Source organism: Diospyros lotus, chromosome 3 (assembly GCF_014633365.1).
Source record: "Diospyros lotus cultivar Yz01 chromosome 3, ASM1463336v1, whole genome shotgun sequence".
Classification (NCBI taxonomy): domain Eukaryota; kingdom Viridiplantae; phylum Streptophyta; class Magnoliopsida; order Ericales; family Ebenaceae; genus Diospyros; species Diospyros lotus.
The window spans coordinates 2,915,656-2,932,387 of NC_068340.1; the positions used below are offsets into that span (position 1 = coordinate 2,915,656).

A 16,732-nucleotide genomic window follows, 5' to 3' on the forward strand; every position below is an offset into this window, starting at 1 on the left:
TTAAGAAAAATACACTTGATACTCATGAGGTTTGGCATAAAAGTGAGTAATATCCTAAGATTTTAAAAATAATAGTTGCCTCGATTGATTTTGTAGATCTCATTTCATTATTTCCCATGCATGGCATAATAGTTGAAAAAAATTGACCAAATTGTGTAGTTCACGCACCTTATATCTTCTTTCATTAATTTATAAATTAAAGTTAATCATCGTTCTCTTTTATTCAAAAATAAGTAAGACGAGTAAAGATAAAAACATTCTCTATTCTCTTATTTTTTTTTTCCTCTATTGTCTCCATCATTATCTCTCGATTTACCATGTTCCTATTAGCTTTGTGTAATCAATGGCACCTCAAATCCAAGAGAGTGGTGAATTAAGTGCTTATAATTTTTAAAAATTTGTAGAGATTTTCAAAGATAAACAATAAAATAATAAATTATAAGCTAGAAATGGAAAATCAATAATACAAGAGACATAAAAATTTAGAATGGTTTAGCTCGACTTATGAGCTTTGTAAGTCAGCTTGGTTTGACTCGTTTTAAGTGAGCTCGTAAATCAAGCCTTGACCAACTTTGTAAGAAATGAGTTAGGCCTATGCTTGGGTTTGGGGTAAGTCGGCTCAACTTGTACCATTTGTCAATCTTACTTGTCATTTTTTTTTCTCTGTCCCTGAAGTTGAAATAGCTTGGATCTAGATTTTTCCAAGCTAGAAATAGCCTGGATCTAGATTTTTTCAATGGCTTGGATGGAGCAACCCATACTCATTTCTCCACGAACCAGTCGTGGTGGATGGTGACGAGCATCATCAATAATTTGTTTTATTTTTTTTTTCTATTTATAGAAGATAAAAATAAGAGAGAAGAGAAGATGCAAGATAAATAGTATTTTGGATATTTTTTAAAAAATTAACAAAGAATTGTTCACAATAACGGTTAAAATGATTCACGACCATAATCTCAAGAGGATCATGTTTTTTCTAAATTTTTTAAAAATATGTCATTTTGTTAAACTTTAAACTTAGGGTGCGTTTGATTGGAGAATGGAAAATGGGGTGGAATTTCAATTTCATAGAATTTCAATTCTCACCATACCCCATAGGAATTCTAATTCCTTGATTTCAAGAAAAATCTCCACTTTTTGAACTAAAATGGAATTCGAATTCCATGAAAAAAAAAAAAAACTGTTTGATAGAATTTCTTGAAATTTGAGTGAAAAATGAATTTTACCCTCATTTTCCATACCTATCAAACGCATCCTTATTTAGTGTGATTTACTCAAATAAGAGTCATTATTAAATTTATTTTATATATTAAAATAAAATAAATCTCATTTAGGGAAACATGAGCCATAAACAGGTATTTTCTAGGTCATGGGATTATAAGTGCAACTTCTTTTGGAAAAAATGGTACAAGTGAAAGTTAGTGTTAGATGAGAGGGCAAACTGTGATTTTCCCGTTCTTGTTGTTTAAAGGCTGCAGTTGGACATTAGGATTATAAGGGAAACTTTTTTTTCTTTTTCCAATGAGGGTGCAGGTGAAAGTTAGTGTTTAGATGGGTGGGGAGAACTGTAATTTTCCCATTCTTATTGTTTAAAGCTGTAGTTGGACTTGGACGTTAGGATTGTAAGTGGATTTTTTTTTTCTTTTTCCAATTAGGGTGCAGGTGAAAGTTAGTGGTAGATGGGAGGGGCAAACTGTAATTTTCCCATTCTTGTTGTTTAAAGGCAGTAGTTGAACATTAACGAAGCACCCTTGAAGGAAGAATAATTAGACTCTAGGCGTTACACCAGATCCACATACGTGTCGCAAAACTAGTGGCCGGTACCTTCTAGAAGGCAATGGAAGAGGTCCGACTTCAGGCTCTCGGCGGTCCACGGTCGTCGCAGAGAATCTTCTCCACGGACTATAAAAACCCCTCGTCACCGCTTTCGCCGCCTCTCGAAATCTCCCGTTGTTTTACGCAACTGTTCCGCCCTTGGCTCATTCGTCTCCATTCCATTCGTTCATTGGCTCATTCAGGTACGCTTTCCCTCCATTCTCTGATCTTTTGCCTACGTACTCGTATTTTGTTTGAGGCTGTCTACGCGTTTCTGGATTTAGGAGGAATGTTCGACAATGTCGATTCGTTTAGGTGTGGAAGTTGCGGTGCTGATGATTATGTATGTAGATTTAGGATTTAGGGTTTGGTTATGGTTTGGAAGTTTTTGTTTCTTTTCTTTTATGTTCTTTTGGCTTTTAGTTATCGTTTGGTGGTTTTTGTGATTGTGCATTACATGTGACTTGTATGAATGCGATCATGCTTCTCTCGGCGTGGATGCAACTGTGCAAGAGACTCGGTTTTTAATCTCTTAATATTTTTGCAATTGCGATGTTTTGGTTTTCGTATCGGTAGGACGACCTTTTTCCCATTCTGGAAAATATGTAGAAGAGTAACCATTTTAAATCCAGCTCCTTTTACTTCGCTTTGGCTCATGGGATGCCGAGGGCTGGAAAGGGGTTTCACCCAAAATAGTGATGGTTGAAGCCTCGCAATTTCTAATTGAGAAAAAAAAATGAGGATTTCAGGATCCCTCATTGTGATCTTTTTTTACCTTTATGATTTGTCTTCTCTCCTTGATATCATCGCCAGTTTTGTATCTTTCCATTGTTAAGGTTTGAGTTGGCATTCTGGTTTCACTGTCTAATGTTTTAGTTTGGGAGTTTGTTTGTTAGAAAAATTATATGTTTTGGTTTCTGATGGAATTTGAATTATTTGTATCTGGACAAGTTTATGCTTATGTTGTGGAATGTAGGGTGGAGCCAGATAACAATTGAAACACGCTTGTTTGTTCAGAGTACCATAGAAATCTGTGTTTCCTTCCATTTGTATTTATTCATTATTTTCGTTTTCTTGTATATTTCGCCCTGAGCTTTCACCATGCACTTCATAATAATTGCTGGAAGGCATCATAATTTATGTCGGTATTTATTTCATAACTCTAGTCTTCTTAAAGTGTGCTCAAGGCTTTAGCATATATTTTGCTCCCACTTTTTTAGTTTATTTTATGTCTGTTGTGATTCCTTTTTGTACTATTAAAGTTATCTTCATTCACATCTGGTTTTTCTTGTACCCAAATTAAATTATGGATTCATGAATGATCCATAGGTCATCTTGCTCAGTCTCATAACCGTCAATTCTCCAGCTACTGAAGTTCTAACGCATTGAACTGTGGAGATGGCTGAGGTATGACACCTTTCTTTCAATACTTGCTTTGAGTTTTGTGTTACATACTGTTGAAGTTCCAAGATAAAACTCCCCTGGCTAATTTTTGTTGTTTGATTACATTGTGGACACTCTGGATAACTGCAGGAAGGTCACAAGGTTTCCTTGAATGTGTATGACTTAAGCCAAGGGTTGGCTCGTCAGCTTTCCACAACATTTTTGGGAAAAGCTATTGAGGGTATATGGTAAGTATTTTATTTGTCTGGTGGCATCAATTAATTGAACCCACTGAAATGATTAGTTAATGAGCTGTTGTTTCTTTTATCTTTTATCTTTTTTTTCCCTTAAAAAATATTCTCTCTGCCACCGACCCTAACTTAGGATAAGGAGCAATTAATGATGCTGATGAAAAAATGTTCTCTCTGATAAATCCATAGAAAGTTTTGTATCTCAAAAGATTAGAAACCTGTTTTTCAGGAGCATTAAGTTAGAACACTAAATGTATTTGTCTCAGCAGTCCAAGGTGTTATTTTGTTGGCTTATAGGATGGTATATTTGGCATATATAGTGGATGTGTTGATGGTCCTAGTATATTGGTGTATTTATGTACTGAAGTATGCCTTCTTATTAAATGTTGTTTGGAAATATGCAACTTAAATGATGTTATGAAATATGCAAGTCTAGACCAGTATCCATTCTGGAGGCCAAGTTTGCAAAGAACTTCTCACTGGCCTGCTGCATCCATGTCTGAGACTGGTTCTTTTAGTTAGTCTATACATACAATGCATGTGATTCAAGATGTCAACTGTGTCAACCACAAACACTTGTATAAGAAACTTCTGATTGGCACTCTGTCTGGAGTCAAGTTTGTAAAGAACTTCTGAGGGGCTACATTGTTGCACCTATGTGGTATGTCTGAGACAGGTACTTTTGATTAATGCATACTTAAATGCATGTGATTCAAGGTGTCAACCATGCCAACCACTAAACCCACCAAAAGACTTAAGAAATGCAGACACTTGTAGAAGATGTCTCTGTGTGGTCACTTTTTAATATTGGGCCATCAAAGTCCCCTTATTCATACTTGTTTTCCTAAATGTAGATCATTTTACACCATTAAGTCAGAAAACTGAATTATGAGACATGCAGAAAATATCTTAAGGTATAATGAAATACAATGTAAATGCACATCTAAAGGCCTTTTTCTTTATATTTTTAAATTATGAAACTTCTAATACCTTCTACAACTATAATATAATTTGCATATGGAATGAAGAAGCAATGTTTATTTTTTCATAATATACATAGTAAAATATGTATTTCTTTGTTAACGTGTCTCTGTTTTGACATTTCATTTCTTTTTGAAAATTGTCCTCTTTAGCATGCCTCTGTTTGGTCTTGATTGTGGTAGTGCTTGTGTTTAGGCCGTGTGTTACTGGTTTGTATCAAGAAGTGGCATTTTATATCAGATAATTGTAAGAAAGGAAAGGAATCTAAAATATATTTGTACATAATGATATCTTCCCTAAAATTCTTGTTTAGTGTACTTGTAATGAATTATTTCATTTCTATTGCTAAATAAAGCCATGATATGAATCGTACTTGATGAATTATTTTATTTCTATTGTTCAATCAATTGTAAAACATTACGAGTCATGACTGAATTGAATTATAATTGGTATGTTGCATGCTTAGGTAATTAAGAATAAAATAGGTATGTTCTGCCGAAAACTTCTTCCTCAGTTGATATGACACTTTGAGATGTTCTTGCATTGAAAGATATTTCTAGTTGCTTTACAACATTGTCGTGATGCCTTATTTTTGTAGTAATCATTTGTAGGTCTTTTGTAGGTCTCAGCTATATCTTTTTTTTGTCCTTTTCCTGAACTGTATGCCTTTTTGTTTACTTATTTCTTTGTTTGGTGGGATGTCAATTAAATGCTATCTTGTAGTGGAGGGGAAAATAAGGGAAGCCATTTTTGGCAGCACATTTAACGTGTGCAACTGTTGAGAAAGCTGTTTCTTGTTTGATATTCGAGGAATTCCTTATTAATTGCATGCATTTCAATTGGCAGGCACACAGGTGTAGTTGTTTATGGTTACGAGTATTATTTTGGGGGAGGCATACAAAACTCTCCTGCTGGAACAACACCATATGGAACCCCAGTCAAAGTAGTGGATCTTGGTGTCACGCATGTGCCCAAGGACGTTTTTGAAATGTACTTGCAGGAGATTAGCCCCCGGTATACAGCAGAAACTTACAGTTTGCTAACTCACAACTGCAACAATTTCAGTAGTGAGGTGGTTCAATTTTTGGTCGGTGAAAAAATTCCAGACTATATCCTGAACCTGCCCAATGAAGTGATGAGCAGCCCAATGGGTGCTCTGATACGTAAGTTTCTTGTTAATGCACTCCTAAATACTCCTTGGTTGTCGGCTAACTATTCACATGGATTGTTGAGAATGCCGGCTCTGGCATGCTGGATTTGCATGTTAATATCCTCACTCTCACTCTCTATGTTATGGTTAGTCATTATCTTTGTTTCTACTGCCTTCTTTAACATATTGCTAATTTTTTATCTTCCAACATTTGATAATGTTAGTCTGATTTAAGTGTATATCTCTGCTGGCTTGTACCTTTAAAATTTAATGTATTCTCGTAGATTTAAACTCTTAGGGGAAGAGTAGCAAGTCTTTTGCCAATATGATATACCTAGCAGATTTGGTAGGGTAATGAAGGAGGCCTTATTGAACAGCTTATCTATTATTATTATTATTATTATTATTATTTTTTGCAGTGCCTATGATTCAACAACTGGAAACAACTTTGAGGTCGGGCGCCGTACCCCAAGCTCCACAGTTCCGGCCAACTACACCGGCCCAGACAACAAGTATTGTTAAAAAATCCTTGCCTAACGGACGGGGCTCACCCACAGCGGCAGTAAATCTCAAAGAGGGTGAAGATAAAGTGAAGTCTGTAGAACAATCCGTCAAGGTTGGGGAGGCGCCCCCGGCTGTTGAACCTACTGGAGCAACGGTGAAGTCATCTGCTAATGTCGCCGTTGATGGTGACCCGCTTGGGGATGCTCGGAGCAAGGTACAAGAAGAGATCAGCGCGGAATTTGCTGCACTCATGGCAAGTGGAACCATGCGTGCGAGCGAGGCTGCAGCCCTTGCAACCCGGAAAGTGATGCAGAGATATGGGCATGCAAATGTTGCACTGGGCTAGCCTTGGAGAGTTGACAAAAGGGATTTTATTTCTTCATCGTATTGTTTGTGGGTTTAACGTAAATAAGGCCCACTAGAAATTTCTTATGGTTCTTATATGAAGGGCACCGCTGCATTGAGTGCTTGAAAACTTTCTAATGTTTATTTTCTCCGTTACTCTCACCCATGGACATACCCACCTAAGTTGTGTCAATTTTACATAACTATTCTTTTACTAGTGTTTGTGTATCTTTTTTTTTTTTTTTTTTTCTATATACCCCTTGCACCCCTTTGTTAAAAGCTTCTTTTTGTTTTTTCCTTTGCCCTTGTCAAGAGAGTAGGATGAAACGGAGAAAGATGAGTGTGCTGTGTAAGAATGGCCGCCACAATCATCTGGGAACTTTGATGCATCCATGCCGAACGAGTCAGTGCGTGCGTGTGTGTATACATACATACATGTATATATATATAGATGGAATTGGCTTGGCATGATAAAAATTTAAGAGCGGTCAACAACCCAATTCCAAATGAACAATCTGATCTGAGTTTGGTGCTGAGTTAGTTGGCCCTTTTATGGCATCGCCTGGTGGGTCTGGCGTAGCCGAAGCTTCCACAATGAAGAAGCTCGGCAGCCAGAAAATGAATAGCATGGCAGGGCCAGCAGATAATCACGAGAAAGAGTTAGCCCAGCAGTAGCCGGAGCAGCAAGTAAAGATCACGCAACTGGGCCTGGGGACCAAGTGATCAATGCTTCGGCGGTGCCGGCGCCGGCGGCAGCTCTGCAATGATGCCCAAGAAGATCCACACTGAAGCTGCCGGCCGGAGCTTCTGATGAAAAAGGGGGAGCAGTAAGTACTACAGGCAGGGACCAGGGCCCTGGCATATGAACATAACGTTCAGGATTCACTGAATTTTTCGAACTCTAATAAAATTTTTAATAAATTTTAATATTTAATATTATACATTCCTCATCTACTCTCAAATAATTTGAGCTAGCTAGATATTAGTTGTATTATTATTCTTGTTAATGCTCCTAATGTATTATACATTTATATTAATGTAATATAAAATATAAAATATAATATATTAATATATAAATATTATAAAAATAATAATTAAATATTTAAATAATATTTTTGCAATTTCAGAGCCTAATCAAATTACTAAAATCTCCTCTCTCTCTCTCTCTCTCTCTCTCTCTCTCTCTCTCTGTTGCACAGATATGATTCCATGAGCTTTCTGGGCCACCTTCCATTTTGGTCCTCTAACTTTGAACCCCACCTAGAAAGTGAAAATAATGCAGACACCGACAAAAATACTATTTTTAAATTCTTTTTCCTTTTTATGCAATACTATTTTTGAATTTCGAGTGGTGATATTAATATAACTACAAATATTATTAGCACATTAAATATAAATAAAAATACATAAATATTATTAAAAGTTATATATAATACAAAATAAGTAATAATTTTAAAAGTATTTATATCTTTTTATTTTTATTTGGTATAAATAATATTTTTTTGAGCATGTTAATATCATTATACACCAAATACTATACGGGTGTTTTAATAGGATATTTTAGTTAGTTTAAAATAAATTATATATATATTTGATGTCTCATTATGTTATGTAATACTTATAAAATTATAGCCAAAAAATAACTATATGAAATTGGGCAAGAAAATAAATAATAAATACAAAAATTTCGTGTCTTAATCATAATATGTGATTTAGAGAGAGTCAAAACAATTTTATTATGAAAAAATTGAAACAATATACAACCAATTAAATCTTATAAATCCAAAAATCCTATCACACCTAATTAATTACCCTCTCTCTTAAAGAAAATTGTTTAATAAAGATGTAATATAGTAATTATCCATTTAAAGTTATTAATACAACGAGAGTGAAGCCCTTTGCGATCACCACAACTCTCAAATTTTTTGAGTTGGGTCAAATTCTAACGAGGGATTTATTTTTGAAGACCAAGATATATTTCGACAAAAACTTAGCTATTAAATATTGTTAATTCATCAAACTTAATACAATTCATGGTGTAAAAATATCATTTTGTATGGATTTCTACAAAAAAAAAAATAATAATAATAATTGTATATCAATATAATAATTCTAAACAAGATGAGCTATAATATGTTTGTACATATGAACCATAAAAATCAGATAAAAGCCATATCTCATTATATTTCTTTCTCTCCACAAAATCTCTCTTAGTAATTATACAAAATTAGGGTTGTTTTAAACACCCATAATAACCATCTTCAATCTACTGGTTGATCACATCACAGCTCTCTCTGCATCCGAAGCTTTTATTAGTTACTCACCTGTTTGAAATGGGGTTTGGCCCGCTTGGAACTGCATGAGCAGCACCTTCGAACTCTCTGCGACTTGGAGTTGAAGAAGAAGAAGAAGAAGAAGTCTGCGGTTTTAGGGTTTTCGTGAGGTGGGAATTCGTTGAAGATGCAGCAGGTGAAGAAGCATGGGAATACTGGAGCCTCCGGGTGGCGGCCATGGAAGGTGGGTTTGGAGGAATTTCAGAGTGGACGAGGACGAGGAAGACGATGAAGAGAAGGCCGAGAAAGACAAGGTAAAGGTTCGATGAGTTGATGGAGATTTGATCAGAGGTTGATGTCGACGACGATGATGTTCTGAATGTTGCCATGCAAACTGGAATAAGAAACCACCCCCCCAATTGCCCACCAGAGATCAATATCCATGAACCACCAAGGCCAGGGCGATCGATCGAGCAAGCGAGCGAGCGAGCGAGGGAGAGAGAGATCTGTTTGAGCAAAAGTGGACGTTGGGAAAGAGATTTTAAAGCTCAATAAACCTTAAAAGAAGAATAAGAACTACTAGTGGGGGTGTAAAATGAAATTTTCGTATTCTTACTTGGATTTACCAAAATGGCCTTGAAATGATGTTTGATTTGGAACTAAGGATGGACTTGTCTTGAAATATGACTTTCTAGGTTTTACAATAAAGTAAATGTATTCTTGTACTATTGCAATAAAATTTATCTAAAAATGAATAAAAACTAAATTATAACATTCAAACATCGTTATAATATAGTAACATATTCAAAGAAAATGATATCATGCATATATATGAAGAGAGTTTTAAGTTCGAATGCCAGTCTATTTGTGTTACGATTGTGCTTTTTTTAGGTTTTTTCTTATATTGATTGCCCTAACAATTCTTTGAATCTAAGTTTGTCTGAATTAGTTCTTCTTGCAAAATTAAAGGAAGACGAGGCCTAGTGCCCTATAGATTCTCCTATGTTCAAGTCACTCATTATACTCCAAAATGATATAGTAGTGATGTAATATATACATGATAAATGTTATATTTAGTTTTTGGTAGATCACACATTTATATAGACAAGTTAAAAGATCAATATAGTTTAAGATAATATCACATAAATGGTCGAATTTCATCTTCTAGGTAAATTGGATGAGTTAGTTATGGGTGTGGGCGGCTTTTCGTTGATACCCTTTTTTTGGATAGTCTTATGTCAATTTTTTCGAGTAAATCCAATCCTTTCAAACCTCTTCTTGTTAAGCCTTCAAATTAAACTTAGTCTACTTTGGGTTTAAAATTTTATTGCCAAAAATTTGAGATCTCATCATCAATATATATATATGTATATATAATCATCAATAAGTCACAAAATCTTCAATATACAAATTTAAATTTGTACGTATGAAACATTTTTTTGCATTACTAGTCAACTTGTATTGGTAATGTCCAAAAGAAAGGGCAATGCAGACATTTCCTCTTGACTGTATAGAATGAATATTAAAAGGATGAAGCTTCACCGAAAAAGTTAAAAAAAAAAGGAAGAAAAAAAAGAGCCAAATCATGTCATGGAAGGATATGGATGGTGGCTTGCCTTTGTTTGCTTGCTTAGCTAATTGTCCGGAGGAATTTTTCTTTTTTTCTTTTTGACTTTGTGATCTCTAAGTATTGAAAAAAGAATTATATATATATATATATATAATTATGCGTTTGACTTATAAAAATAGTCTATCTTGTTAAAAAGTAACATAATTCTTGTAAAATGAAAAACTTAATTAATGATGAACGTCGTCTTTAATTATGTAATAGCGACTTAGCACAATTTTTAATTAATGGGCGTTACATGTCATGCTCTTCCTAGTTTTACTAAAAAATTTGCTTTGAATACTTCTTTACTTAGTCTAGAGAACTTTAAGTCGATCAAGTTAGGGATATCTCAATCAATAATTAGAGTGATATCATTGTTGAGGATCTCCCTCGCCTATTAGATGTTAGACTATATGAAGAATATAATTTTTAGAAGATAAGCACAAACACATGAGGGACGAACATACAATATGTTAACTTAGTTGTTATAATATACTTCGAGGGATGAACAATCATTCTTGTAGAAATCTAACATTTAGCGTGTGAGAGTGCCCATTTTTAAAAATATTAAATATTTAAAAAGTACATTATAATGACAAAAGAAATCAATATAGTAATAAGTGGTGCAATATAAAAGTAAACGATATAACAAAAATAAGTATAATAAAAAATAAAAAATATATAATGTAGTGTAAAAATAGAGACAGCAAAGCCTTTGGAGTATTGGAACAGTCCCCATATAAAATAAGATATATGATTTTGAACCCCCAAAAGGCCAGACAGCCTCTCCATTATTGTTTGCAATTATAAGATATAGGTTTAGGGTTAGCATGTATAGGCATAGGCACCAAAGCCAAGGCCATATACTATATATTGTGACCTAAAATGTCAACAAAATTCAATGTAAACATTGAAACCTAATAGCATTGTACGATCAAAATTAGGGAAGAACAAATGTTTAATTTATTTGAATTAATTAAATTGAATCGAACAAATTTGTTGATTCGATTCGATTTTTTTCTTACATAAGTTTGGTTTGGTTAATTTTTTTCAAAAGTTCAATTTTAATTTTTAATTTGATTTTTTAGTTGAAATAATCGAATAGATCGAACTTTAAAATAATGTTGTGTTGAACTCCCAAAAGACCAGACAACCTCCATTATTGTTTGCAATTATAAGTCATCTTCTTCTTAGTTAGGTTTAGGGTTAGCATGTATAGGCATAGGTACCAAAGCCAAGGCCATATACTATATATTGTGACCTAAAATGTCAACAAAATTCAATGTAAACAATGAAACTAATAGTATTGTATGATCAAATTTAGGGGAGAACAAAAATTTAGTTTATCTGAATTAATCGAATCAAATCAAACAAATTTATTGGTTTGGTTTAATTTTTTTTTTATATTGGTTCAGTTCGGCTCGGTTATTTATTTATTTTTTAAAAGTTTAATTTTTTTGTTAGAATAACAAATTTATTTATGTTATTTTGATGTTTATAAAACGACGTTGTTTTCTTCGATTTTATGTTTTTTTTATCAATTACTTTGATTTTCTTTAATTATTTTGCATTTCTTCGATTTAATCGGTTAGGTTTAGTTAAACGTTTGGGTTTGGTTTTTTCGATTATCTGTTAGTTCGATTTTTCAGGTTAATCAGTTGGTTCAGTTAGATTTACTTCTTAGTTCAGTTTAATCAATTAGTAAATTTCGATCGATTCAATAATTAAACCGATCGTTTGTACACCCCTAATCAGACCCTCTTTAAATCTTCATTAATTAGGCCACGCAATAATATAAGTTAGAGTTTTATGGGAATTTAAGAATATTGGTATTTAAGAAGTATGGTATCAAAAATAAAAAAATTATTATTATTTTAGAGATAGTGAGTTCAATTCTTATTAATATAATTATTTTTTTAATTTTCTATCTAAAATGTATACAAAATATTTAAAGATACCATATTAACAAAATTTCGTAATTCCAAAATTTAATGGTGGTTATTAATTTTACTTGAAGGGTTAGATTTCAAGATTCAAATCACGACTGTATATCCTTTCACTTAGGTTGGAGAGCAAATAGATCGTGAGTTTATATAAATGGTGAGACGTTTTGAGTTAAAGAGTAACTATGTTACGATAATCCCTAGATTTTCTATATTAAAAAATAAATTAATGGTGATTTATGTAGTAGCATAGATATAAAACTTTTCTCTTGAACATATACCTGATTAACAATAAAAATATCAGACTACTCTTTCTCTTGTCTCCTCTCTACATATATTAATTAATATAAATAAATATCTGATTCATGCTGTTCTTCTTTTTCTCTTTAATTTTCTTGCCAAACAGAAAAGAAAATAAAGAAAGGAAAATTCTGATTCCTACTCTAAGGTGTATGCATATTAAAGGAATTAACTTAAAAAGAAAGCAATTTTAGGCATAAAGAATCACTTTAATTAAGGAGCACTCATTTGTTACCAGTCATCTTCTTCTTATTCTTAAAGCAAATGGAATAAATGTATCCAAATGCTATTTAATTAACACTCACTCATTATATATTTATATTAATATGATATAAAATATAATATATTAATACATAAATATCGTCATGAAATCATCACATCTACGCGTTCGAATAACATTTTTACGAGTTGATATATCAACTTGAAAAGTGAAAAAATGGTAAATTTCTAGTTAGGGGTCATCATCAAAATAATTCAATCTTTTTTGTAAATTTGTAATCTTATCCAATCTTTTCAGTTTTAACAATTAGGTCTAAATTGATTTAATTGAGTACAATTTTATTTAACTTATAAAATCAATTCAAAGGAGTGTGTTCATGTTAACTCAATATTTCATATTTTTTTTAATAATAATATTTATATAATTCACATATACACATAAACAAATATATATATATAATATGTAAAAACACACTTCGTATATATGTGGGTCTTACAAATATGTTACTTATCATGTGAAATCAGTATAAAGACATTTTTTCTAAATCGATGTGTAAAATTATATTTAATTGAACTAAATTGAATTTAATTATCAAAATTAAAAATATTAAATAAAATTAATTTAATTAATTAGCACTTGTAATTATAATAATTGGAATGAGAAAGGTTAAAGGATTCCCAGGAATTGGATTCTGATTCTGTGGCATGAAAGTCGGAAGAATTTGAATAAAACCCTTTTATTATGTTATAAAGAAGCAGTAAATGAACGGCAAGAAGCTCACACACTATTGCCCATTTTTATGGCACCATTGGGAGGAAAAATTCAAAGTGATGGGCCCAGCCCACGTGGGAATTACATATTTCATCAGTTCCGTACTCGATCGGGTCGATGCCTTTTCTTTACACTTTCTTGCCTCCCAAACAGTCCCACCCCAGTTCACATGGGCATTACGCGGTTCCTTTTATGTACGGTGATAAATTCTAGGCGTTTGTTAAAGTAAGTAAAATAAAAATTATATTAAAATAAAATAAAAATATTTTTAAAATTAAGATATAAAATGTTATGGATATTTTTTGAACTACCTTTCTTATAGGCTAGACTCGATCTAGCAGGCTGGGTCAATCTCCTGAAGCCCAACGGGCCCAAGGCCGAGGTCGCCAAAATAAGGTTGCACATCGCCGAAACCCGAGCTCAAATTGCGGAAGTAAGCGAGCTCTCAGCAATGCTTTTAACTCGCTGGTCGAACTGTTCAACTTGAATAGTAAAAAGACTGCAGAATAATCGAAGGCGACACCCACCTGTCTTATCTGAGGAACAGCAGACCCCTGATAATGCGAAATCCATTCCTGATTTTATGGAATTGATAAGACATCTTGTCTACATAATATTATCCTTTCACTTTTAGATTTTATGTAAATTGCAAACACCTCACACTATAAATAAGGGTAAAAAACTATTGTATATGGAGATAGACAATAATGATATATTGTTATTCTGCCGAAATAATCAGAGAACAGTTGTAGACTATGTATCATTATGGTCGAACCACATAAACACTTCCATGTGTGTGATTTATCATTTGTTCTATTGTTTCTCCTCTTTGCATTTGTGCTCATTTTTTCATTACAGGTCTACGAATCACGGTCGACCAACTCAAAACGTCAACATAAAATGATCGAAATAAATTTGATAAATATTTTAAAATTTTTATTAAACTGTTTATTATATTTTTTAAAATACACGAAAAGACAAATGTGTCATTTTTTTTTCCCCGTAGAGTTTAAGATATACTTATATTAAGAAAGAAAATAAATATATTTGAAAAAGATAAAAAGTTACGTCATTTTTTTTTTAAGAATCGTCAGATAAGTTTAATAAACATTTTGAAAATGACAAAAATCTGAAATATTTTTCATAGTTTATATTTTTCGATCTATATTTTGCTTAACAAACACTACCTTCAGTCAAATCTATATTTTTGTACTTATAATTTTTTTTTTGTATGGTCATTTGAATTTTTCGTTATTTTGATTACACTCATATATTTGTATTTTCAACTTAATTTAACTCATATATTTTGACCTTTTCTTTTCATGTGGCAATTTAAACTCTTTGTTGCTTCAATTACATCATGTACTTACATTTTCGAATCAATTTAATCTTCATATTTTGATGTGTAAAAAAATGAGGAGTTAAATTAACTTATCTCACTTTATTTTTTTTTTACACATTAAAGTACATGAGTCAAATTGATCAAAAAATGTAGATACATAGGAGTGATTGAAAAAACAAAAAATTTAAATTGTCACATAAAAAAAATGTTAAAATAGAGAGGTTAAATTAACTCGAAAATATAGATTTATATGTGTAATTTGAACAACGAAAAGTTTGAGTAATTAGATGAAAAAAACGTAAAAGTATAAGGATAAAAATATTATTTTAGCCAATTATCTCCTCTTAATCCCTTTTTATTAATAAATAAACATTCATGATGGTAGTTTTATAGTGGCAAAGTTTTTCAAACATATGATCAAAGCCCCAATGAGAGATTAATCAAATGTGTTATTAGAAGGTTCATGATCGAGCATATAATAATTTTGTCTTCATCATGCATGTAGCTAGGGCTCATGACAATTCATATCGGCTTAATGTATTTTTTTGTCTCTAAACTAATCAAAAAAATGACTTTAAGAACCTCTACTAAAAAGTGCTCACTATTCATCTTTAGATCAAATTAATTTGTATACTTTTCGTCCCTACTTAACAGTCATTAAAAAGGCATTAAATTTGCCTCGTCAAGACTGTCACGTCACTCTTATTATCTTTGTCAACATTGCCACATCACTACATATATATACACACATACACACGTATATATGTATAAACATGCCCAGCCATGGCTAGCTATCGGCGGCCATGGGAAGCCCAGGTTTCCTTTTCCCTTTTCTCCATCTCTCCTCGTTTTGGACCGTTCTTGGCACCACATATATATACACACATACACACACATATATATGTATACACACGTCCAACCCTGGCTAGTTGTCGACGGCCATGGGAAGCCTAAGTTTCCTCTTCCCTTTTCTCCCTCTCTCCTCGTTTTGGACTATTCTTGCCTCTGCACCCATCATTGATTCAGCCATCGCCAGTTGCTGAGAGCATTAAAGACTTCTTCAACTGTAGGGCCAACTGACTTTAATGCCTATTTTGATTTATTTTTACACACCATCAAGGAGATGGGTTAAAATATGTAACAGATCTAGGAGACCAAATTGATCGACACCCACCCCATTCCAACTTCTGAAAATCGCAAAAACAGAGACTGGTCACCATAAGGTGGGCCTCTTGAGTAAAAATGAAATAGGAAACCCTTAAAGATCATTGAGATAGACCACCAGAATAAGGAAATCCCCCTGGGAACAAACGTGAAACTCGCAAACATAGAAATGCGTCCGCATATTCAAACTCTCGAGTGGGCGAGAAAGTCAAAATTTGAAAAATAAACTTTGGATCTGTTCTCCAACCGCAAGAACACAAACGATGGGAACAAAATCCTTATACGCAAACACGCACAACAATCACCAGCGCCATCAGAAAGATAAAAAACCAAACGCTGTTCTATCATGCACAGAATCCTTTACACCCTCTCTCTCTTGCCCAGATCTGTTCCTCGACCCCTAGCGGTCGAGGAACGGCTAGGGGTCAGGGACCAAGGTTTGGGGGTTCCCCGACCCCTAACAGCTGGAGGCCATGGTCGGGGAGCCTAGCCATGGTTGCGACCATGGCCCCAGACAGTGAACCTTGGGTTCGCCGACCCCCAGCCGCCCAACCGTTGGGTTCTCGGACCCAACCATAGCTGGGTCGGGGAACCCATCCTCCCCATGGCCGTGGTCGGGGAGCTCAGCTATGGTGGCGGGCATGGCTGGTGTGCTGTGTGTGTATATATATATATATGTAT

General features: G+C 33.5%; 2 protein-coding genes across 3 annotated transcripts; one reads left to right on the top strand and one right to left on the bottom strand.

The window, feature by feature from the left end:
* Positions 1-1,858: 1,858 nt before the first annotated feature.
* On the top strand, positions 1,859-6,643 carry LOC127798239 (uncharacterized). Of its 2 annotated transcripts, none has more exons than XM_052331676.1 (5): positions 1,859-2,018; positions 3,145-3,222; positions 3,349-3,446; positions 5,277-5,593; positions 6,000-6,643. In XM_052331676.1, the coding sequence occupies exons 2-5, from the start codon at positions 3,214-3,216 to the stop codon at positions 6,428-6,430; spliced, it is 855 nt and encodes a 284-aa protein (XP_052187636.1). In that variant the 5' UTR covers positions 1,859-2,018; positions 3,145-3,213; the 3' UTR covers positions 6,431-6,643. The 2 variants fall into 2 exon arrangements, with proteins under 2 accessions (XP_052187636.1, XP_052187637.1); XM_052331677.1 differs by lacking the exon at positions 1,859-2,018 and adding an exon at positions 2,134-2,158.
* A 1,891-nt stretch (positions 6,644-8,534) lies between these two features.
* Positions 8,535-9,227, bottom strand: LOC127797895 (CLAVATA3/ESR (CLE)-related protein 41-like). Its single transcript, XM_052331090.1, has one exon. The coding sequence runs from the start codon at positions 9,089-9,091 to the stop codon at positions 8,750-8,752; it is 342 nt and encodes a 113-aa protein (XP_052187050.1). The 5' UTR covers positions 9,092-9,227; the 3' UTR covers positions 8,535-8,749.
* Positions 9,228-16,732: the final 7,505 nt, after the last annotated feature.

Bases quoted from the DNA above. Each gene is read 5' to 3' on its own strand.
- LOC127798239 (XM_052331676.1), top strand. The intron at 3,447-5,276 runs GTAAGTATTTTA...TTCAATTGGCAG, and splicing joins AAAGCTATTGAGGGTATATG to GCACACAGGTGTAGTTGTTT. The intron at 5,594-5,999 runs GTAAGTTTCTTG...TATTTTTTGCAG, and splicing joins CCCAATGGGTGCTCTGATAC to TGCCTATGATTCAACAACTG.
- LOC127797895 (XM_052331090.1), bottom strand. From the start codon at position 9,091: ATGGCAACATTCAGAACATCATCGTCGTCGACATCAACCTCTGATCAA.